The sequence below is a fragment of the Suhomyces tanzawaensis genome (genome assembly GCF_001661415.1).
Source record: "Suhomyces tanzawaensis NRRL Y-17324 unplaced genomic scaffold CANTAscaffold_3, whole genome shotgun sequence".
Classification (NCBI taxonomy): Eukaryota; Fungi; Ascomycota; class Pichiomycetes; order Serinales; family Debaryomycetaceae; genus Suhomyces; species Suhomyces tanzawaensis.
In genome coordinates this window covers 1,290,296-1,305,889 of record NW_017963638.1, presented here as the reverse complement: position 1 = coordinate 1,305,889, position 15,594 = coordinate 1,290,296, and the positions used below count along the sequence as shown (strand labels likewise).

General features: G+C 42.4%; 7 protein-coding genes across 7 annotated transcripts; 5 read left to right on the top strand and 2 right to left on the bottom strand.

Annotated features, from left to right (window-relative positions):
- Nucleotides 1-510: 510 nt before the first annotated feature.
- On the top strand, nt 511-882 carry RPA12 (DNA-directed RNA polymerase I core subunit; the record flags this gene model as incomplete). Its single annotated transcript, XM_020210772.1, has 1 exon — nt 511-882. One exon carries the CDS (start codon nt 511-513, stop codon nt 880-882), a length of 372 nt encoding a protein of 123 aa, XP_020065287.1.
- Nucleotides 513-2,107, bottom strand: CANTADRAFT_79378 (deoxyhypusine monooxygenase). The gene has a single exon (XM_020211213.1). The coding sequence runs from the start codon at nt 1,921-1,923 to the stop codon at nt 973-975; it is 951 nt and encodes a 316-aa protein (XP_020065286.1). The 5' UTR covers nt 1,924-2,107; the 3' UTR covers nt 513-972.
- A 92-nt stretch (nt 2,108-2,199) lies between these two features.
- Nucleotides 2,200-4,129, top strand: CCT5 (chaperonin-containing T-complex subunit). The gene has a single exon (XM_020207560.1). The coding sequence runs from the start codon at nt 2,307-2,309 to the stop codon at nt 3,966-3,968; it is 1,662 nt and encodes a 553-aa protein (XP_020065285.1). The 5' UTR covers nt 2,200-2,306; the 3' UTR covers nt 3,969-4,129.
- Nucleotides 4,130-4,363: 234 nt separating this feature from the next.
- On the top strand, nt 4,364-6,077 carry ARP3 (actin-related protein 3). Its single transcript, XM_020207559.1, has one exon. The coding sequence runs from the start codon at nt 4,375-4,377 to the stop codon at nt 5,614-5,616; it is 1,242 nt and encodes a 413-aa protein (XP_020065284.1). The 5' UTR covers nt 4,364-4,374; the 3' UTR covers nt 5,617-6,077.
- CANTADRAFT_228857 (uncharacterized protein) lies at nt 5,755-6,238 on the top strand. The gene has a single exon (XM_020206881.1). It carries the CDS (start codon nt 5,893-5,895, stop codon nt 6,154-6,156), a length of 264 nt encoding a protein of 87 aa, XP_020065283.1. The 5' UTR covers nt 5,755-5,892; the 3' UTR covers nt 6,157-6,238.
- An 82-nt stretch (nt 6,239-6,320) lies between these two features.
- TOR1 (phosphatidylinositol kinase-related protein kinase) lies at nt 6,321-13,763 on the top strand (the record flags this gene model as incomplete). The annotated part of the gene is made up of 1 exon (XM_020206695.1): nt 6,321-13,763. One exon carries the CDS (start codon nt 6,321-6,323, stop codon nt 13,761-13,763), a length of 7,443 nt encoding a protein of 2,480 aa, XP_020065282.1.
- Nucleotides 13,764-13,912: 149 nt separating this feature from the next.
- On the bottom strand, nt 13,913-15,031 carry RCL1 (rRNA-processing endoribonuclease; the record flags this gene model as incomplete). Its single annotated transcript, XM_020206694.1, has 1 exon — nt 13,913-15,031. One exon carries the CDS (start codon nt 15,029-15,031, stop codon nt 13,913-13,915), a length of 1,119 nt encoding a protein of 372 aa, XP_020065281.1.
- Between the last annotated feature and the right edge of the window lie 563 nt (nt 15,032-15,594).

Sequence of the window (15,594 nt, the reverse complement as noted above, 5' to 3'; positions counted from 1 at the left end):
GATTGATTCCATGAATAGAAAAAGTACTTAGGAAAATAATAAATCAAGTTCAATTAATACGGGATTTTAGTAACAACCATACATGTTGCGGCTTTTATTGTTAATTTGAAGTAGAGGAAGTTACATGGAGTGTAAGTGAACTTGGTGAACAATTATATGAAGTTAGGAATAGTCTTCTTACGGAACCCAATTTTCACGTTCACCATTTGCATCCAACAAGTGTAAAAGAATGTGAAAAATAGATTATTACAGAATCCCAATTGTCAGCTGACAAGTTGGATATAACTAGAGCTACCAGTATGAAACCTCAATTACAGATAATCCCAAGGACGTTGACTACACCCACATTCCGCCATATTCCATTTCCTATTATGCCGCAAAAACTGTTGGACATTTCGATCCTGTATGGGAGAACTTGCAATGTTCAAACTGTAATTGATGAGCATCTCTGAAAAATTTGAAAATCAGATAACACAACCATCTCATCTCCATAGAACTCCACACTGCACCATGTCCGTTGTTGGCTCGTTAATCTTCTGTACATACTGTGGTAACCTCTTGAATACCACCAGCTCCAAATCTACTATACAGTGTGGTTTGTGCACTGCCTCATATCCAAAGTCCAAGTTCAGCGACTTGAAGGTGGTGACGACTTCTTCAGACGATGCATTCCCTTCCAAGCTTAGATCAGACCGTTCCGTGGTCAAGACCTCCTTGAAGAAGGACGAGTTGGACGAAGGTGCCACCATCAAAGAAAAATGTCCCAAATGTGGAAACGAAGAAATGCAATACCATACCTTGCAATTGCGGTCTGCGGATGAAGGTGCTACCGTGTTCTACACATGTACGTCCTGTGGATACCGTTTCAGAACCAATAACTAGACACATTTTACTTCGATTGTACATTATTTCCTGCATACACAATAACACTTATTATACAGTTGTAGACTAGACCCTCTAGTTTAAATACCCTTAGTTCACGGTGGCGTATTCCAACTCATTGGAATTTTCATACTCGTACATATCCAATGCAACAATAGCAGAATCTCTCACCACTTCATCCTTGTCGTTGAGGAATGACTGCAAGACTGGCAAACATTCGTCAGTAGCAATGGATCCCAAAGCTTCGGCAGCCTCATGTCTAACCATACCGGCTTCCGAGCTGTCCTTCAACACCTTGATTAAGGAAGGAACAGTGACTGGGTTACACAATTGACCAAAGACGTAGGCAATTTCGTGCTTGAACAAAGCAGAAGGATCAGAGAAACCGGTGGCTAAAGCCAAACAGGCTTCATCGGTTCCCAAGTCTCTCAATCTGAACATGGCTCTGTATCTTTCGAACAATGGCTCGTCTTGGTTGTTCAAGATGTACTGCAACTTCTCGACCTTAGACTCCTTATCGGTAGCCATTGGAGGGGCGGGGTCGATGGAAGTGTAGGCGGACTTTTCCAAGATTTCAGTCTTGGCCTTTTCCGAGTTTTCCCACTTGATTCTTTCAATGGCCAACTCACAGGTTTGTCTGATTTCCAACAATGGGTCGTTCTTCCAGTAGTCTTCGAGCAAGTCCAATGACTCCTTGTCACCCAAGGCACCCAAGGCTTCAGCGGCTTCGTGTCTGACCATGCACTGTTGGGAGTCGTTCTTCAACACTTCTCTCAAGTAAGGCGCAGCGTGCAAGTTGTGGGTTTGGCCCAAAACGTAGGCCACTTCGTGCTTCAACAACTCGGAGTCATCCTTGAAACATTCAGCTATGTACTCGATGGCCTTGTGGACTTCGGTTTGGTCTGGGGACTCGGCTCCAATACACTTCAAGTTGAACAAAGCTCTGAATCTGTTGGCCAACTTAACGTCTCCGCTCTTGTTGGTCAAGACGTCTCTCAACTGCTCCAAAGTGGCGTTGTCTATGTTGATTTCTTCAGTCATGGTTGGTAGTGATGGTCATCGAGTCTCAAAATTTTCAGTCAAATATACGCACTTTTGTGTCGCCTGCGGGGGCAGGTCCAGAGGCGAGGAGAGTTGGGGCCGGGGAAGGTGATCAAAGGAGAGGAAGTATGATGGTCCAAGGTGCCAGTCGGTGGACACTGGCCACAATGTATTACCAACCCCGGTTTCTACACTGTTTCTACAGCTGCTACCTGGCTTTAGGAGGGCCCATACAGAGACACGATAGTGCGACATCGGATAAGTGCACCATGTCTGGTTAGACACGCGACACGGTGAGCTACGTCGAAAAATGGCCCGCGCACGATGGCCACTGACAAAAATTTAGCCTGCAAGCGTAATACAGTTGTATCAATAAAGACATAATGGCAGCACAACAGCAGGGAATGGCTATGCCTGATATGTCCAATGCCATCGTGGCTCAGGACGAAATGGGAAGACCGTTCATCATTGTCAGAGACCAAGGAAAGAAGCAAAGAAAGCATGGATTAGAAGCCACCAAATCACACATATTGGCCGCCAGATCAGTGGCGTCCATAGTAAAGACCTCGTTGGGCCCAAGAGGGTTGGACAAGATCTTGATCAGTCAGGATGGTGAAATCACCATAACAAACGATGGTGCCACCATTTTGTCCCAGATGGATTTGGACAACGAAATCGCCAAGTTATTGGTGCAATTATCCCGTTCTCAAGATGACGAGATTGGTGACGGTACCACTGGTGTCGTCGTGATCGCTGGGGCTTTGTTAGACCAAGCCTTGGAGTTGATTGAGAAGGGTATCCACCCTATCAAGATTGCTAACGGGTTCGATGAGGCCTGTAAGATTGCCATCCAACAGTTGGACAAAGTGGCGGATGAAATCAAAATTTCTGCCGATGCCTCCGATCCAAACCTCTTGAGGGCAGCAAAGACCTCCTTAGGTTCCAAGATTGTTTCTAAGAGTCACGATCAATTTGCCCAAATGGCAGTGGATGCAGTTTTATCCGTTGCTGATTTTGAAAGAAAAGATGTCGATTTCGAATTGATAAAAATGGAAAAGAAGGTTGGTGGATCGCTTGAAGACTCCTCCCTCATCAAGGGTGTCTTGTTGGAAAAAGATTTCTCCCACTCCCAGATGCCAAAGCACATTGAAGATTGTAAAATAGCCATTTTAACTTGTCCATTGGAGCCACCTAAGCCAAAGACCAAGCATAAGTTAGAAATTTCTACCGCTGAAGAATTCAAGGCCTTACAAGAATACGAACAAAAGAAGTTCCAGGAGATGATTGACTGCATCAAGAATTCTGGAGCCAACGTGGTTGCTTGTCAATGGGGTTTTGATGACGAAGCCAACCACTTGTTATTGGCCAACGGCTTGAACGCTATCAGATGGATCGGTGGTTCTGAATTAGAATTATTGGCTATCGCCACCAACGGGCGTATTGTTCCAAGATTCGAAGACTTGACTCCCGAGAAATTGGGAACTGCTCAATCTATCAGAGAATTGGAATTCGGTACTACTAGAGATCGTATGTTAGTGGTGGAGGGCTGTTCCAACACCAAGTCCGTCACCTGTTTTATCAGAGGTTCTAACGACATGATTGTTGATGAAGGTGTCAGAGCTTTACATGACTCTATATGTGTTGTGCGTAACTTGGTCAGAGACAACAGAGTGGTGTATGGTGGTGGTGCTGCCGAATTGACCTGCTCATTGGCAGTTTCAGAGGCCGCCGATAGACAAAAGGGCATAGATCAATACGCCTTCAGAGCCTTTGCATCCGCTTTGGATACTATTATAATGACCTTGGCTGAAAACTCCGGTTTGGACCCAATCGATACATTGTCTGGCTTGAAGGCCAAGCAAGCTACCGAGAAGTCCTCGCAATTGGGTGTTGACTGCCTTGGTAAAGGAACCAACGACATGAAGGAATTGTTCGTTATAGACCCATTGATTGGTAAGAAACAGCAATTGTTGTTGGCCACTCAATTGACCAGAATGATCTTGAAAATCAACGATGTGATCATCAGTGGAAAGGATGAGTATTAATGCATATAGTGATACATTAGCGAGTTAGTGTTTGTAGCAAACCAAACTACAGTACTTAAATACCCAGGCTTTAGTTGCGAAGATCTAAATTACCACCATGTCGATGCAACAACCCTGTAGCCATTAGTAACTAACAACTTGACATACTGAGAAGCACGGGAATCAGCACAGGAGACATTACCAAAGAGAAGGAGTAGAGGATAAACATTCCTACTGCCTCATAGTGAGCCGTCCTCACTGCCGGTACTGGTGGCCATAGTCTGTCGTGCGCGGCACAAACAGCGCCAACCTCCACAACCTCCGAGATTCCTGACACACCCCAGCCTCTACTGATCAATCATCTTCCCCGTCTCAACTCAATAAATCACCTTTCATCATGGCTAGTATGGGAACCCCCGCGGTTGTCATGGACAACGGTACTGGATTGACCAAATTGGGATTTGCTGGTAACGATTCCCCATCATTCGTGTTTCCAACTGCGATCGCTACCTCTTCATCGTCCTCGAAGAACACCAAGTCCACCAGCGGTGGATCAGCATCATTCTTGTCTTCCAAGAGGGGACTCGAGGACTTGGACTTCTATATTGGAAACGAGGCTCTCAATGCTGCCAGCGGCCCCAATTACAACCTCTCATATCCAATTAGGCATGGACAGATCGAAGACTGGGATCACATGGAAAGATTCTGGGAGAACTCCATCTTTAAGTACTTGAGATGTGAACCAGAGGACCACTACTTCTTGTTGACCGAACCACCATTGAATCCTCCTGAAAACAGAGAGAGCACTGCCGAAATCATGTTCGAATCGTTCAATTGTGCTGGTTTATACATTGCAGTCCAAGCTGTTTTGGCGTTGGCTGCTTCCTGGACTTCGTCCAAGGTCCAAGATAGATCTTTGACCGGTACGGTTATCGACTCAGGTGATGGTGTCACCCACGTTATACCGGTGGCCGAAGGGTATGTGATTGGTACTGCTATCAAAAACATCCCATTGGCAGGTAGAGACATCACTTCGTTTATCCAACAGGTATTGAGAGATCGTGGTGAAGCTGATACCAGTTTACAAACTGCTGAAAAGATCAAGCAGCAATTCTGTTACGTGTGTCCTGACATTGTCAAAGAATTCCGTAAATTCGATCAATATCCCCAAGAGAAGTTTGCCCAGTATGTGGTCGAGTATGCTGACAAGAGCAGAACCAACGTGGTGGACGTCGGTTACGAAAGGTTTTTGGCCCCAGAAATCTTTTTCAATCCAGAAATCGCTTCTTCTGATTACTTGACTCCTTTACCTACTGTTGTCGATCAAGTGATTCAGTCTTCCCCAATTGATGTTCGTAAAAAGCTTTACAAGAATATTGTTTTGTCCGGTGGTTCTACTATGTTCAAGGACTTTGGCAGAAGATTACAAAAGGACTTGAAGGGATTGGTCAACGAGAGAATTGAGTTGAGTGAAAGATTAAGCGGCGTAAAGAGTACTGGTGTGGATGTTCAAGTCATTTCTCACAAGAGACAACGGAACGCCGTTTGGTTTGGTGGCTCATTGTTGGCACAGACTGCCGAGTTCAAGTCTTACTGTTACACCAAGAGTGATTATGACGAGTATGGCCCAAGTATTGTTAGAAACTTCTCTTTGTTCTCTGTGCCATAGTTGTCAGCGTATAGAAGAATACAGACAAATTACGAGAATAAATGAGGTTGCCCAGAGTGTTGTAGACTGGTCTGACTAGTAAGACATAGTAGAGGACGAAAGTATTATTTTTTCCATAATTTTCATTATTTCTGGTGCTAGTATCTCCTTATTCCATGACTAAGTTTTCAATGCCATGGTTTGATGTCTTGTAAACGAACCCGAAGAACGAACTTCATGTGGGACGAATATACCATATATGTAGGCTGAATGTCAATCTATAATAATAACTAGTCAATGCATCGTGCTCAGAGTCATTTCGGTACCAACATTTGTTTAGCTTGTAGTACCAACGGTATGGAATCGAAGCAAGAGGAGCAGATATTCAGTGAACACCTAATACATACAGGCACCAGCAGCTCTACCATCCCAAGTCCAATTGACCCTAAGTCCCTCGAACTTGTATTTCGACAATTCTCGTTAGGTAGCGCCAGTCGTTCCGGTCGTGCCCGCCCAGCCACCAATATTTCAACCGATAAGAATGACACTACCATTCCATAGGCCATCTAGCATAGAAAACTATCTAGTACTGGCACCAACAACAACCCACCACCAGTACCCGCACAACAACAGGGTTCTCCGTGCCATCCAAGCTTTGCATTGCCATCAATCGGAGCCAATTATCTACGTTCCGTGACTAAATCAACATCTCAACAATAGTCAATATGTCCTCGGCAATCCAAGTGGTGGATGGGGTTGCGTTGACACAGATATTCAACGGATTGAAGTCCACTAAAGAGGAGGAAAGAAACAGCTATGCATTGGACTTGAGGAGCTATCTCGAATCGATAGCTCGAGATTTGTCGGCAGAGCAATTCAATCGGTACAACAACGACATTAACAAGACCATTTTCGAGCTTTTACACGGCAAGGAGCAGTCAGAGAAGCTTGGCGGTATAGCAGCCATGAATGCATTGATAGACTTCGATTCTGGAGTGGGTGAAGAGAATGCCACCAAGACTGCCCGTTTCTCCAACTACTTAGGGTCTCTCATTTTATCCAATGATCTAGTAGTCATGAAAGCTGCTACGAAGACCTTGGGTAAATTGGCTACGCCAGGTGGTACATTGACAGGAGACTTTGTTGATTTCGAAGCTAAAAGGGCCATTGAATGGCTACAAAGCGACAACAGACAACACGAGAACAGAAGACATGCAGCGATCTTAATCATAAATGCCTTGGCTGACAATGCACCAACTTTGTTATACAGCTTCATCAGCCAAATTTTGGATCATTTGTGGATCCCATTGAGAGACCATAAACTAATCATCAGGACTGACACAGCAATGGCGCTTGAAAAATGCATGAATATTATCTATGATCGTGACATCAATGCAAGGAATTACTGGGTAAAGAAGTTAATTGATCTGGCATCGAAGTTGCTCAATGAACATGACCTAAACGATAATGGTGATAATTCTAATGCTACGTCTTCCAATGCATCATACAATTTAATCACTTCTGCATCATCCAGCTCTTCCGAAAGTATCCATGGTTCTTTATTGGTCTATCGTGAGCTTATAAAGTATTACAAGGATCCATACATTTTTTCAAAGTTTGAACAGATCTATGAAAATGTGATCCTTTACAAGAACCACAAATTGTCCATTATCAGACAAGAGTTGACCAACATTTTTCCTTTACTATGCAAGATCAACACAGAACTTTTTGTCGAAAAATACCTTCATAGAACCCTTTACTACTACTTATCACAGTTGAAGAAGTACAAGAATCAGCATAATGAAACTGCTAACTCAGATAAGAGTGCAATTTTTAAAAGCATCGGACTTATTTCATTGGAGGTAGGCAACCAAATGGCAACCTACTTGGATGCAATCTTGGATAATATAAGAGAAGGATTATCGTATCCAACAAACTCAAGTGTTCAACTGATATTGGTGAATGCTGTTATCAGCGAATCCCCAAATCCAAATGTGTCGGGATTGAACTCAATTGCAACGTCATCGGCAAACGCATCTAAGTATAGAGCCAGCAGAAAGGATACAGAACCGGCCATATTCAATTGTATTGGGAAATTATCCATTGCAGTTGGTCCAGCTTTAACCAAGCATTTACAAAGAGATATCTTAGATATGATGTTCACCAATTGTTCCTTATCAAAGCACATGCAAGATGTATTGCAAACTTTAATCCACAACATACCATCATTAACGAATCTTATTAACCTGAAGTTACTCAACTTGTTGAGTTTGGTGTTATCAGGTAAAACATTTCAACCTCCCGGATCACCTTACGGCTCAGTTAAGATGAATGAGTCTTTGGCGAGAGATTATAGACTCATCATGATATCAAGAGACACTGGCATGAGCATTAACAATATTCTAATGAATCAAGAAACTTACGATTACTTAGATAGTGCTATTCTCATTCAAGCCTTGGAGATGTTGGCATTCTTTAAGTTCGAAAACTATCTCCTTAATGAGTTCGTCAGATACTGTACAATAACATACTTGGAAAATAATAATGGGAAAGTACGTCAAGTTGCAGCCATCACTTCTTGTGAAATATTCATCAAAGATCCTATTTGTCAACAGACAAGTGTTAACGCGTTAAACGCAGTGAATGAGGTTTTGGATAAACTCTTATCTATTTCAATCTCCGACCCCATTCCTGAAATCAGGTTAGAAGGATTGAATTGTTTGGCAAACGCTGGTAACTTTGATCCTCAATTATCTCAAGCAGACAATGTGAGATTACTCTTTATTGCTTTAAATGACGAAGTGTTCAGTATAAGAAAAACCGCAATCAAGATATTGGGAAGATTGTCTTCTATAAATCCAGCATACATTGTGCCATCATTAAGAAAAACACTTATTCAATTGCTTTCTAGGTTGGAATACTCAACTTCGAGTCGTAAAAAGGAAGAAAGTGCAACCCTCTTATCATTGTTGATTAGCAGTTCTAAAGAGTTGACTCGACCATATGTCAAACCAATCGTTGAGGCATTGTTAAGTAAGGCGAAGGATTTGAGTCCATCAGTAGCTTCAAGTGCAATTAACTGTATTGGTGAGGTGGCAGTTGTCGGTGGAGAAGATTTACAACCATTCATCAAGGATCTTATGCCAGTATTGCTTGAAACTTTTCAAGACCAGANTTCTTCGTATAAGAGAGATGCTGCTTTGAAAACATTAGGTCAATTGGCAAGTTCATCCGGATATGTTATACAGCCTTTGTTGGACTATCCACAACTCTTGGGCATGTTGGTTGGAATTTTGAAGCTGGAAACTTCGACTCAAATTAGAAGGGAAACGGTCAGACTTCTAGGAATTTTAGGTGCCTTGGATCCTTACAAGCATCGCGAAGTCGAGCAACACTCTAAATCTATTCCAGTTGAACAAAATGCTCCTCCTGTTGACGTGGCACTTTTGATGCAAGGTATGTCACCATCGAATGATGAATATTACCCAACAGTGGCAATCAACAATTTGATGAAGATTTTGAAAGATCCTTCTTTGAGCAACCACCACACAAAAGTTATTCAAGCGATTATGTACATCTTCCAAACCTTAGGATTAAGGTGTGTATCCTTCTTGCCTCAAATCATCCCAGGTATAATTAATGTGATGCATACGTGCCAAGTCTCAATGTTGAAATTCTATTTCCAACAATTGGGAGCATTGATTTTAATTGTTAAGCAGCACATTAGACCATTCTTACCCGAAATTTTCGGGGCAGTTAAGGAGTTCTTCAATGTTCAATCTCAACTGAGTATTCAAGTTATTATCATAAGTTTGATTGAGTCAATATCAAGAGCGTTAGAGGGAGAGTTTAAGATGTATTTACCAGACGTGTTGACATTAATGTTAGAAGTTTTTGATGAAGATAAATCCGTTAAGAGAGAACCATCGTTGCACGTCTTGAAAGCATTTGTTGTGTTCGGTAGTAATATTGAGGAGTATGTGCATATTATTGTTCCTACGATTGTGAAAATGTTCGAGGTGGGACCATTGATCTTGAGAAAAGCTTCAGTTGAGACTATTGGTAGATTATCAAGAAATGTCTTATTGAACGATATGGCCTCCAGAATTATACATCCAATCTTACGAGTTTTGAGGCAGGGAAATGATGAACTCAAAGTGGCAGCAATGAATACCTTGAGCTTTTTGTTACTTCAATTAGGTACAGAGTTTAGTGTATTCATCCCTGTTATCAAGAAGGTTTTGATTCAACAAAAAATCCACGCCCCTAAGTTTGAACAACTTGTCAACAAACTTGTAAGTGGAGATCCATTGCCACCTTTTCTTGATATATACAAGGATTACGATACCCATCTGCACCATTTGGATATTCCAGAAGTTGATATGCCATCTAAGAAATTACCAGTTAATCAAGCAGCTTTGAAATTGGCGTGGGATTCGAGCCAGAGAAGAAGCAAAGAAGACTGGCAAGAATGGATTGGTAGATTGAGTAAGGAGTTGTTGAAGCAAAGTCCCAGTCATGCCATCAGGGCTTGTGCGGGATTGGCTTCAGATTACTATCCATTGGCGAAGGATCTTTTCAACGCAAGTTTTGCAAGTTGTTGGAGTGAATTGTATTCTCAACACCAAGAGGAGTTGGTTCAATCGTTTTGTATTGCATTATCTTCTCCTAACAACCCACCTGAAATTCATCAAATTTTACTTAACTTGGCTGAGTTTATGGAGCACGATGATAAGTCCTTGCCTATTGCAATTACAACTTTGGGTCAATACGCTCAGAGGTGCCATGCTTACGCTAAGGCGTTGCATTATAAGGAACTAGAATTTTATGAAGAACCAACGACCCCAACTATCGAGTCCTTAATCAGTATCAATAATCAGCTTCAACAATCAGACGCTGCAATTGGTATTTTGAAGCATGCTCAGTTACATCATGATTTGCAATTGAAGGAGACATGGTATGAGAAATTGCAAAGATGGGATGATGCGTTGAGAGCATACAATGAAAGGGAAAAACTCGAGCCTAATAATATGGAAATCACCATGGGTAAAATGAGATGTTTACACGCTTTGGGTGAATGGGAACAATTGTCCGAGTTGGCCAAAAGCAAGTGGGATAATTCCTCTAGTGAAATTAAGCGCAGCGTTGCACCATTGGCTGCTGCAGCTTCATGGGGTTTGGGTCAATGGGATCGTATGGATTCATGCATTAAGGTAATGAAAGCCGAATCTCCAGATAAGGCCTTTTTCAATGCGATTTTATCGCTTCATAGAAACAATTTCGATGATGCCTCCGATCACATTTTGAAAGCTCGTGATTTATTGGTTACTGAGATTACTGCATTGGTAAGCGAGAGTTACACTAGAGCTTACGGTGTGGTTGTCAGAGTCCAGATGTTGGCCGAGTTGGAGGAAATCATCAAGTATAAATGTTTACCACAAGGCTCTGAGAAGAGAGTGGTGATGAGAAAAACTTGGAATGCCAGATTGTTAGGTTGTCAAAGAAATGTTGATATCTGGCAAAGAATGTTGAAGGTCCGTGCTCTAGTAATCAAGCCTAAGCAGGACATGGATATGTGGATCAAATTTGCGAACTTGTGCAGAAAGTCCGGTAGATTGAATTTGGCAGAAAAATCTTTGAATTCTTTACTTGAAGAAGGATCACCAGAGAATCCATCTCGTGCTCCGCCGCAAGTTGTTTATGCTCAATTGAAATATATGTGGGCCAAGGGACAACAGAAAGAGGCGTTGCGCCATTTAGTTGATTTCACCACAAGGATGTCGCAGGACTTGGGTTTGAATCCTAATGATTTAATTACCCAGCCTTTGCCATCGGAAGGTCCTGGAATTCCTAAGCATGTTGAAGATTATACCAAGTTGTTGGCCAGATGTTTCTTGAAACAAGGTGAATGGCAAATAGCTTTAAACAATAACTGGAGGTCAGAGACATCGGAGATTATTTTAGGTGCCTACCTCTTAGCAACTCACTTTGATGATAAATGGTACAAAGCATGGCACAATTGGGCGTTGGCGAATTTCGAGGTTATTTCACTCTATACCACAAATCAAAATGAGTCCAAGCCAGCAGATATTATGGAGCAGAATGAACAAGTCAAGTTGGCGGCAGGAACAAATGATGAAGAATCCAAGCAAAAAGTTCCAAATCAGCCAACAAACATGATTCCGATGGAAGCCGTCCAACGTCATGTTATACCATCCATTAAAGGATTTTTCCACTCAATTGCTTTATCAAACTCTGACTCTTTGCAAGATACTTTGAGATTGCTTACTTTATGGTTCAAGTTTGGTGGTATTCCTGAGGCTGCTCAGGCTATGACTGAAGGGTTCAACATGGTAAAAATCGACAAGTGGTTGGTTGTGGTTCCTCAATTAATCTCAAGAATTCATCAGCCAAATCAAATTGTGAGTACCTCCTTGTTTGGTTTATTGGCCGATTTAGGCAAAGCACATCCACAAGCTTTGGTTTACCCATTAGCTGTTGCAGTGACATCTGAATCTTTGAACCGTAAAAAGGCGGCAGAGTCCATTATCGAGAAGATGAGAGTGCATTCTTCGAATTTGGTTGATCAAGCAGAACTTGTGAGTCACGAATTGATTAGAGTTGCTGTGTTGTGGCACGAACAATGGTACGAAGGTTTAGAAGATGCATCAAGATTATTCTTTGGTGAGCATAATACAGAAAAGATGTTTGCAGTATTAGAGCCACTCCATCAAATGTTACAAAAGGGCCCTGAAACTATGAGAGAATCAGCATTTACGACTACCTTTGGAAGAGAATTGGCAGATGCTTATGAGTGGGTATTAAACTACCGTACTACGAAGGATATCACCAATTTAAACCAAGCTTGGGATATCTACTATAATGTATTCCGTCGTATCAGTCGGCAATTACCTCAATTGCAGAGTTTAGAGTTGCAATATGTTTCTCCCAAGTTAGAGGAAGCAAATAATTTGGAGCTTGCTGCTCCTGGTACCTATCAGGCAGGCAAACCAGTAATTCGAATCATAAGGTTCGACCCTACTTTTTCTGTCATTTCATCTAAGCAGAGGCCCAGAAAGTTGGTTTGTAAAGGCAGTGATGGAAAGGATTATCAGTATGTTTTGAAGGGACACGAAGATATTAGACAGGATAACTTGGTTATGCAATTATTTGGATTGGTTAACACGCTTTTGGTGAATGATCCAGAGTGCTTCAAGAGACATTTGGATATTCAACAATATCCAGCTATTCCCCTTTCTCCAAAAGTTGGTCTCTTGGGATGGGTACCCAATAGTGATACCTTCCATGTATTGATTAAGGAGTACCGTGAATCAAGAAAGATCTTACTTAATATCGAACACAGAATCATTTTGCAGATGGCTCCTGACTATGATAGTTTGACATTATTACAAAAGGTTGAAGTATTTACTGGGGCTTTAGATAACACTAGAGGTCAAGATTTGTACAAAGTTTTGTGGTTGAAGTCTAAGTCTTCTGAAGCATGGTTAGATCGTCGTACGACTTACACTAGATCGTTGGCCGTGATGTCCATGGTTGGGTACATTCTCGGATTAGGGGATCGTCACCCTTCTAACTTGATGCTTGATCGAATAACCGGTAAGGTAGTTCATATTGATTTCGGTGATTGTTTTGAAGCAGCTATTTTGAGAGAAAAGTATCCAGAAAAGGTTCCCTTTAGACTCACAAGAATGTTAAACTACGCGATGGAAGTAAGTGGTATCGAGGGTTCATTTAGAATCACATGTGAGCATGTCATGAGAGTATTGAGAGATAACAAGGAGTCCTTGATGGCAATTTTAGAAGCATTTGCTTATGATCCATTGATTAACTGGGGTTTTGATTTCCCCACCAAGGCAGTGGCCGAGGCCACTGGTTTGAAAGTCCCTCAAGTTAATACCGTTGAATTATTGAGAAGAGGCCAAATTGACGAGCAAGAAGCAGCTAGATTAACAAAGCAGAACGAACTAGAAATAAGAAATGCTAGAGCTGCACTTGTGTTAAAGAGAATTACAGACAAGCTTACTGGTAATGATATTAAGAAGTTAAGAGGATTGGATGTTCCTACGCAGGTTGACAAATTGATTCAACAAGCTACTAGCGTTGAGAACTTATGCCAACATTGGATTGGATGGTGTTCTTTCTGGTGAAACCAGGGTCCAACAATTAATCTATAATGGTTGTAAATTGGATTAAATAAAAAGTTAATGAGATTTAAAACACCCTGTAGTTTACAATTAGCCAGTTTCTATACAATATTTCAATCCAAGTCTATGCTGATATAACGACACAAGCTGACCTAAGCGATTTTCTTAGAAGCAGCAGTAAAACCAATACCCTTCACGGTTGCGGTCATGTATTGTTCTTCACCGGGAATAGGCTCCTCGGCACCATCCTTCAAAAACACTTCAGTGTCGAACACATTCTTGATATCTCTCAAGATCCACACGAAGTCTTCATCGATCTGATCTTTATGTAATTTCAATCTTCCTATGTCTTCTTTACCGATAGTCATATACACCAAACTCAACATGATTTGATTTCTTCCAATAATACAACTCTTAGTTAATTCATCCAATAATTCGTATGCTACCTTTTCACCCAAGTCTTCTGGCAAAGAACCGGCTGAACCAACACCTTCAGTCAAAATTCTCCATCCTTTTTTCAGCTCTGCAACCAAAGTTACTCCGAAACCGGGCGACAAACCTGAAGATTCACCTCTCCATACGTCAGCAGTAATGTTAACTTCGACCCCAGTTGGTCTCAACACCTGTCTGGCACTGTCAATCATTCTATTCACCACGGAAGGCGAGACTCTAGTGCAATAGGCCACACCTCTGATTGCAGAGAATTTGGGAGCATCAAGAGCATGGATGGTCAATGGTTGGGGAATGAGCGAATTACACATGAAATGCACTTCTCCTCCTCCCAATGGAGGTGACCCTCTCTTCAAAATGTGTAAGGATGCTTCTCGCACACCGAACTTCTCCATGACTGACAACAAACCCCACTTGATGGCTTCAATACCGGCATCTTTTGACTTGTCTGATGCAGTCAAGCCTTTGAATATGATGGAAAACTTCTTTTTGGAGAATGGCGCCAAGTACAACATGGGTTCGATGAAATATCCAACTGGCTTTGTTGTGGGACAGTTGTGGGTGAGCTCGCCACCAATAATGATACCTGGATTGAAAACAACAGTGGTACCTGTGTAGGAGATCTCGATACGGGAACCGTTGGTCACTGCTTCCAACAACCTCAAGAAAGATACCTCGTGGTCCTTCAAACCCGGGTTCATGTCGTTGGATCTGATTTTTGTGATTTTGATGGGCTTGCCCGACAACGTCGACAAGATCAAACGGAGTCTGAAGTTACGGTGACCCTCGAAGGTCACCACGCCTTTGTTTTTGCTGGACATGATGGTGGTGGAATGATAGTACCAAGGCCAAAACTTTTTTGATGCTCATCGGTATGGTCGGTCATGTGACCACAACTGTCCACTCCACCAGTTGGGTCGACCCGCACCGATAAACAGTGATCACTACCACTGCAATCATTAGCGCCATGTCCGGGAACGAATCGTCTCAGTCTAAGAGACCCCAAGAAGACGACACTTTTGATGATGCCCAGAACAAGAAATTGAAGACTGAATCTGGTCTTGGTAATGATAGCCAATTCGACGATATCTTCAACGACCCTATTCCAGGCTTTGGGAGCAGTTTCGCAGGGTCTGACGGTAATGCCGGGAGCACCCAGTCAGGCAGCACCATGGACATTGATTTCGACACCTTGCCAGCTGGTTTCTTGGAAGCAGAACCAGTGGGCCATTCGCAAGACGTGGGGGGCAAGAATAATGGAGCAACTGGACACAAGCAACCTGAAATTAAGAAAGAGCCATTACCCTTATCAAGCACCAGGACGGCGGATATCAGAACTGGACCTCCTCCCACGAACCTCACTCCCTCTGGCCCCACAGCTACC

What these genes read in the sequence shown, in the direction of transcription:
- CCT5 (XM_020207560.1), top strand. Translation starts at nt 2,307, where the DNA reads ATGGCAGCACAACAGCAGGGAATGGCTATGCCTGATATGTCCAATGCC.
- CANTADRAFT_79378 (XM_020211213.1), bottom strand. Translation starts at nt 1,923, where the DNA reads ATGACTGAAGAAATCAACATAGACAACGCCACTTTGGAGCAGTTGAGA.
- CANTADRAFT_228857 (XM_020206881.1), top strand. Translation starts at nt 5,893, where the DNA reads ATGCATCGTGCTCAGAGTCATTTCGGTACCAACATTTGTTTAGCTTGT.
- ARP3 (XM_020207559.1), top strand. Translation starts at nt 4,375, where the DNA reads ATGGACAACGGTACTGGATTGACCAAATTGGGATTTGCTGGTAACGAT.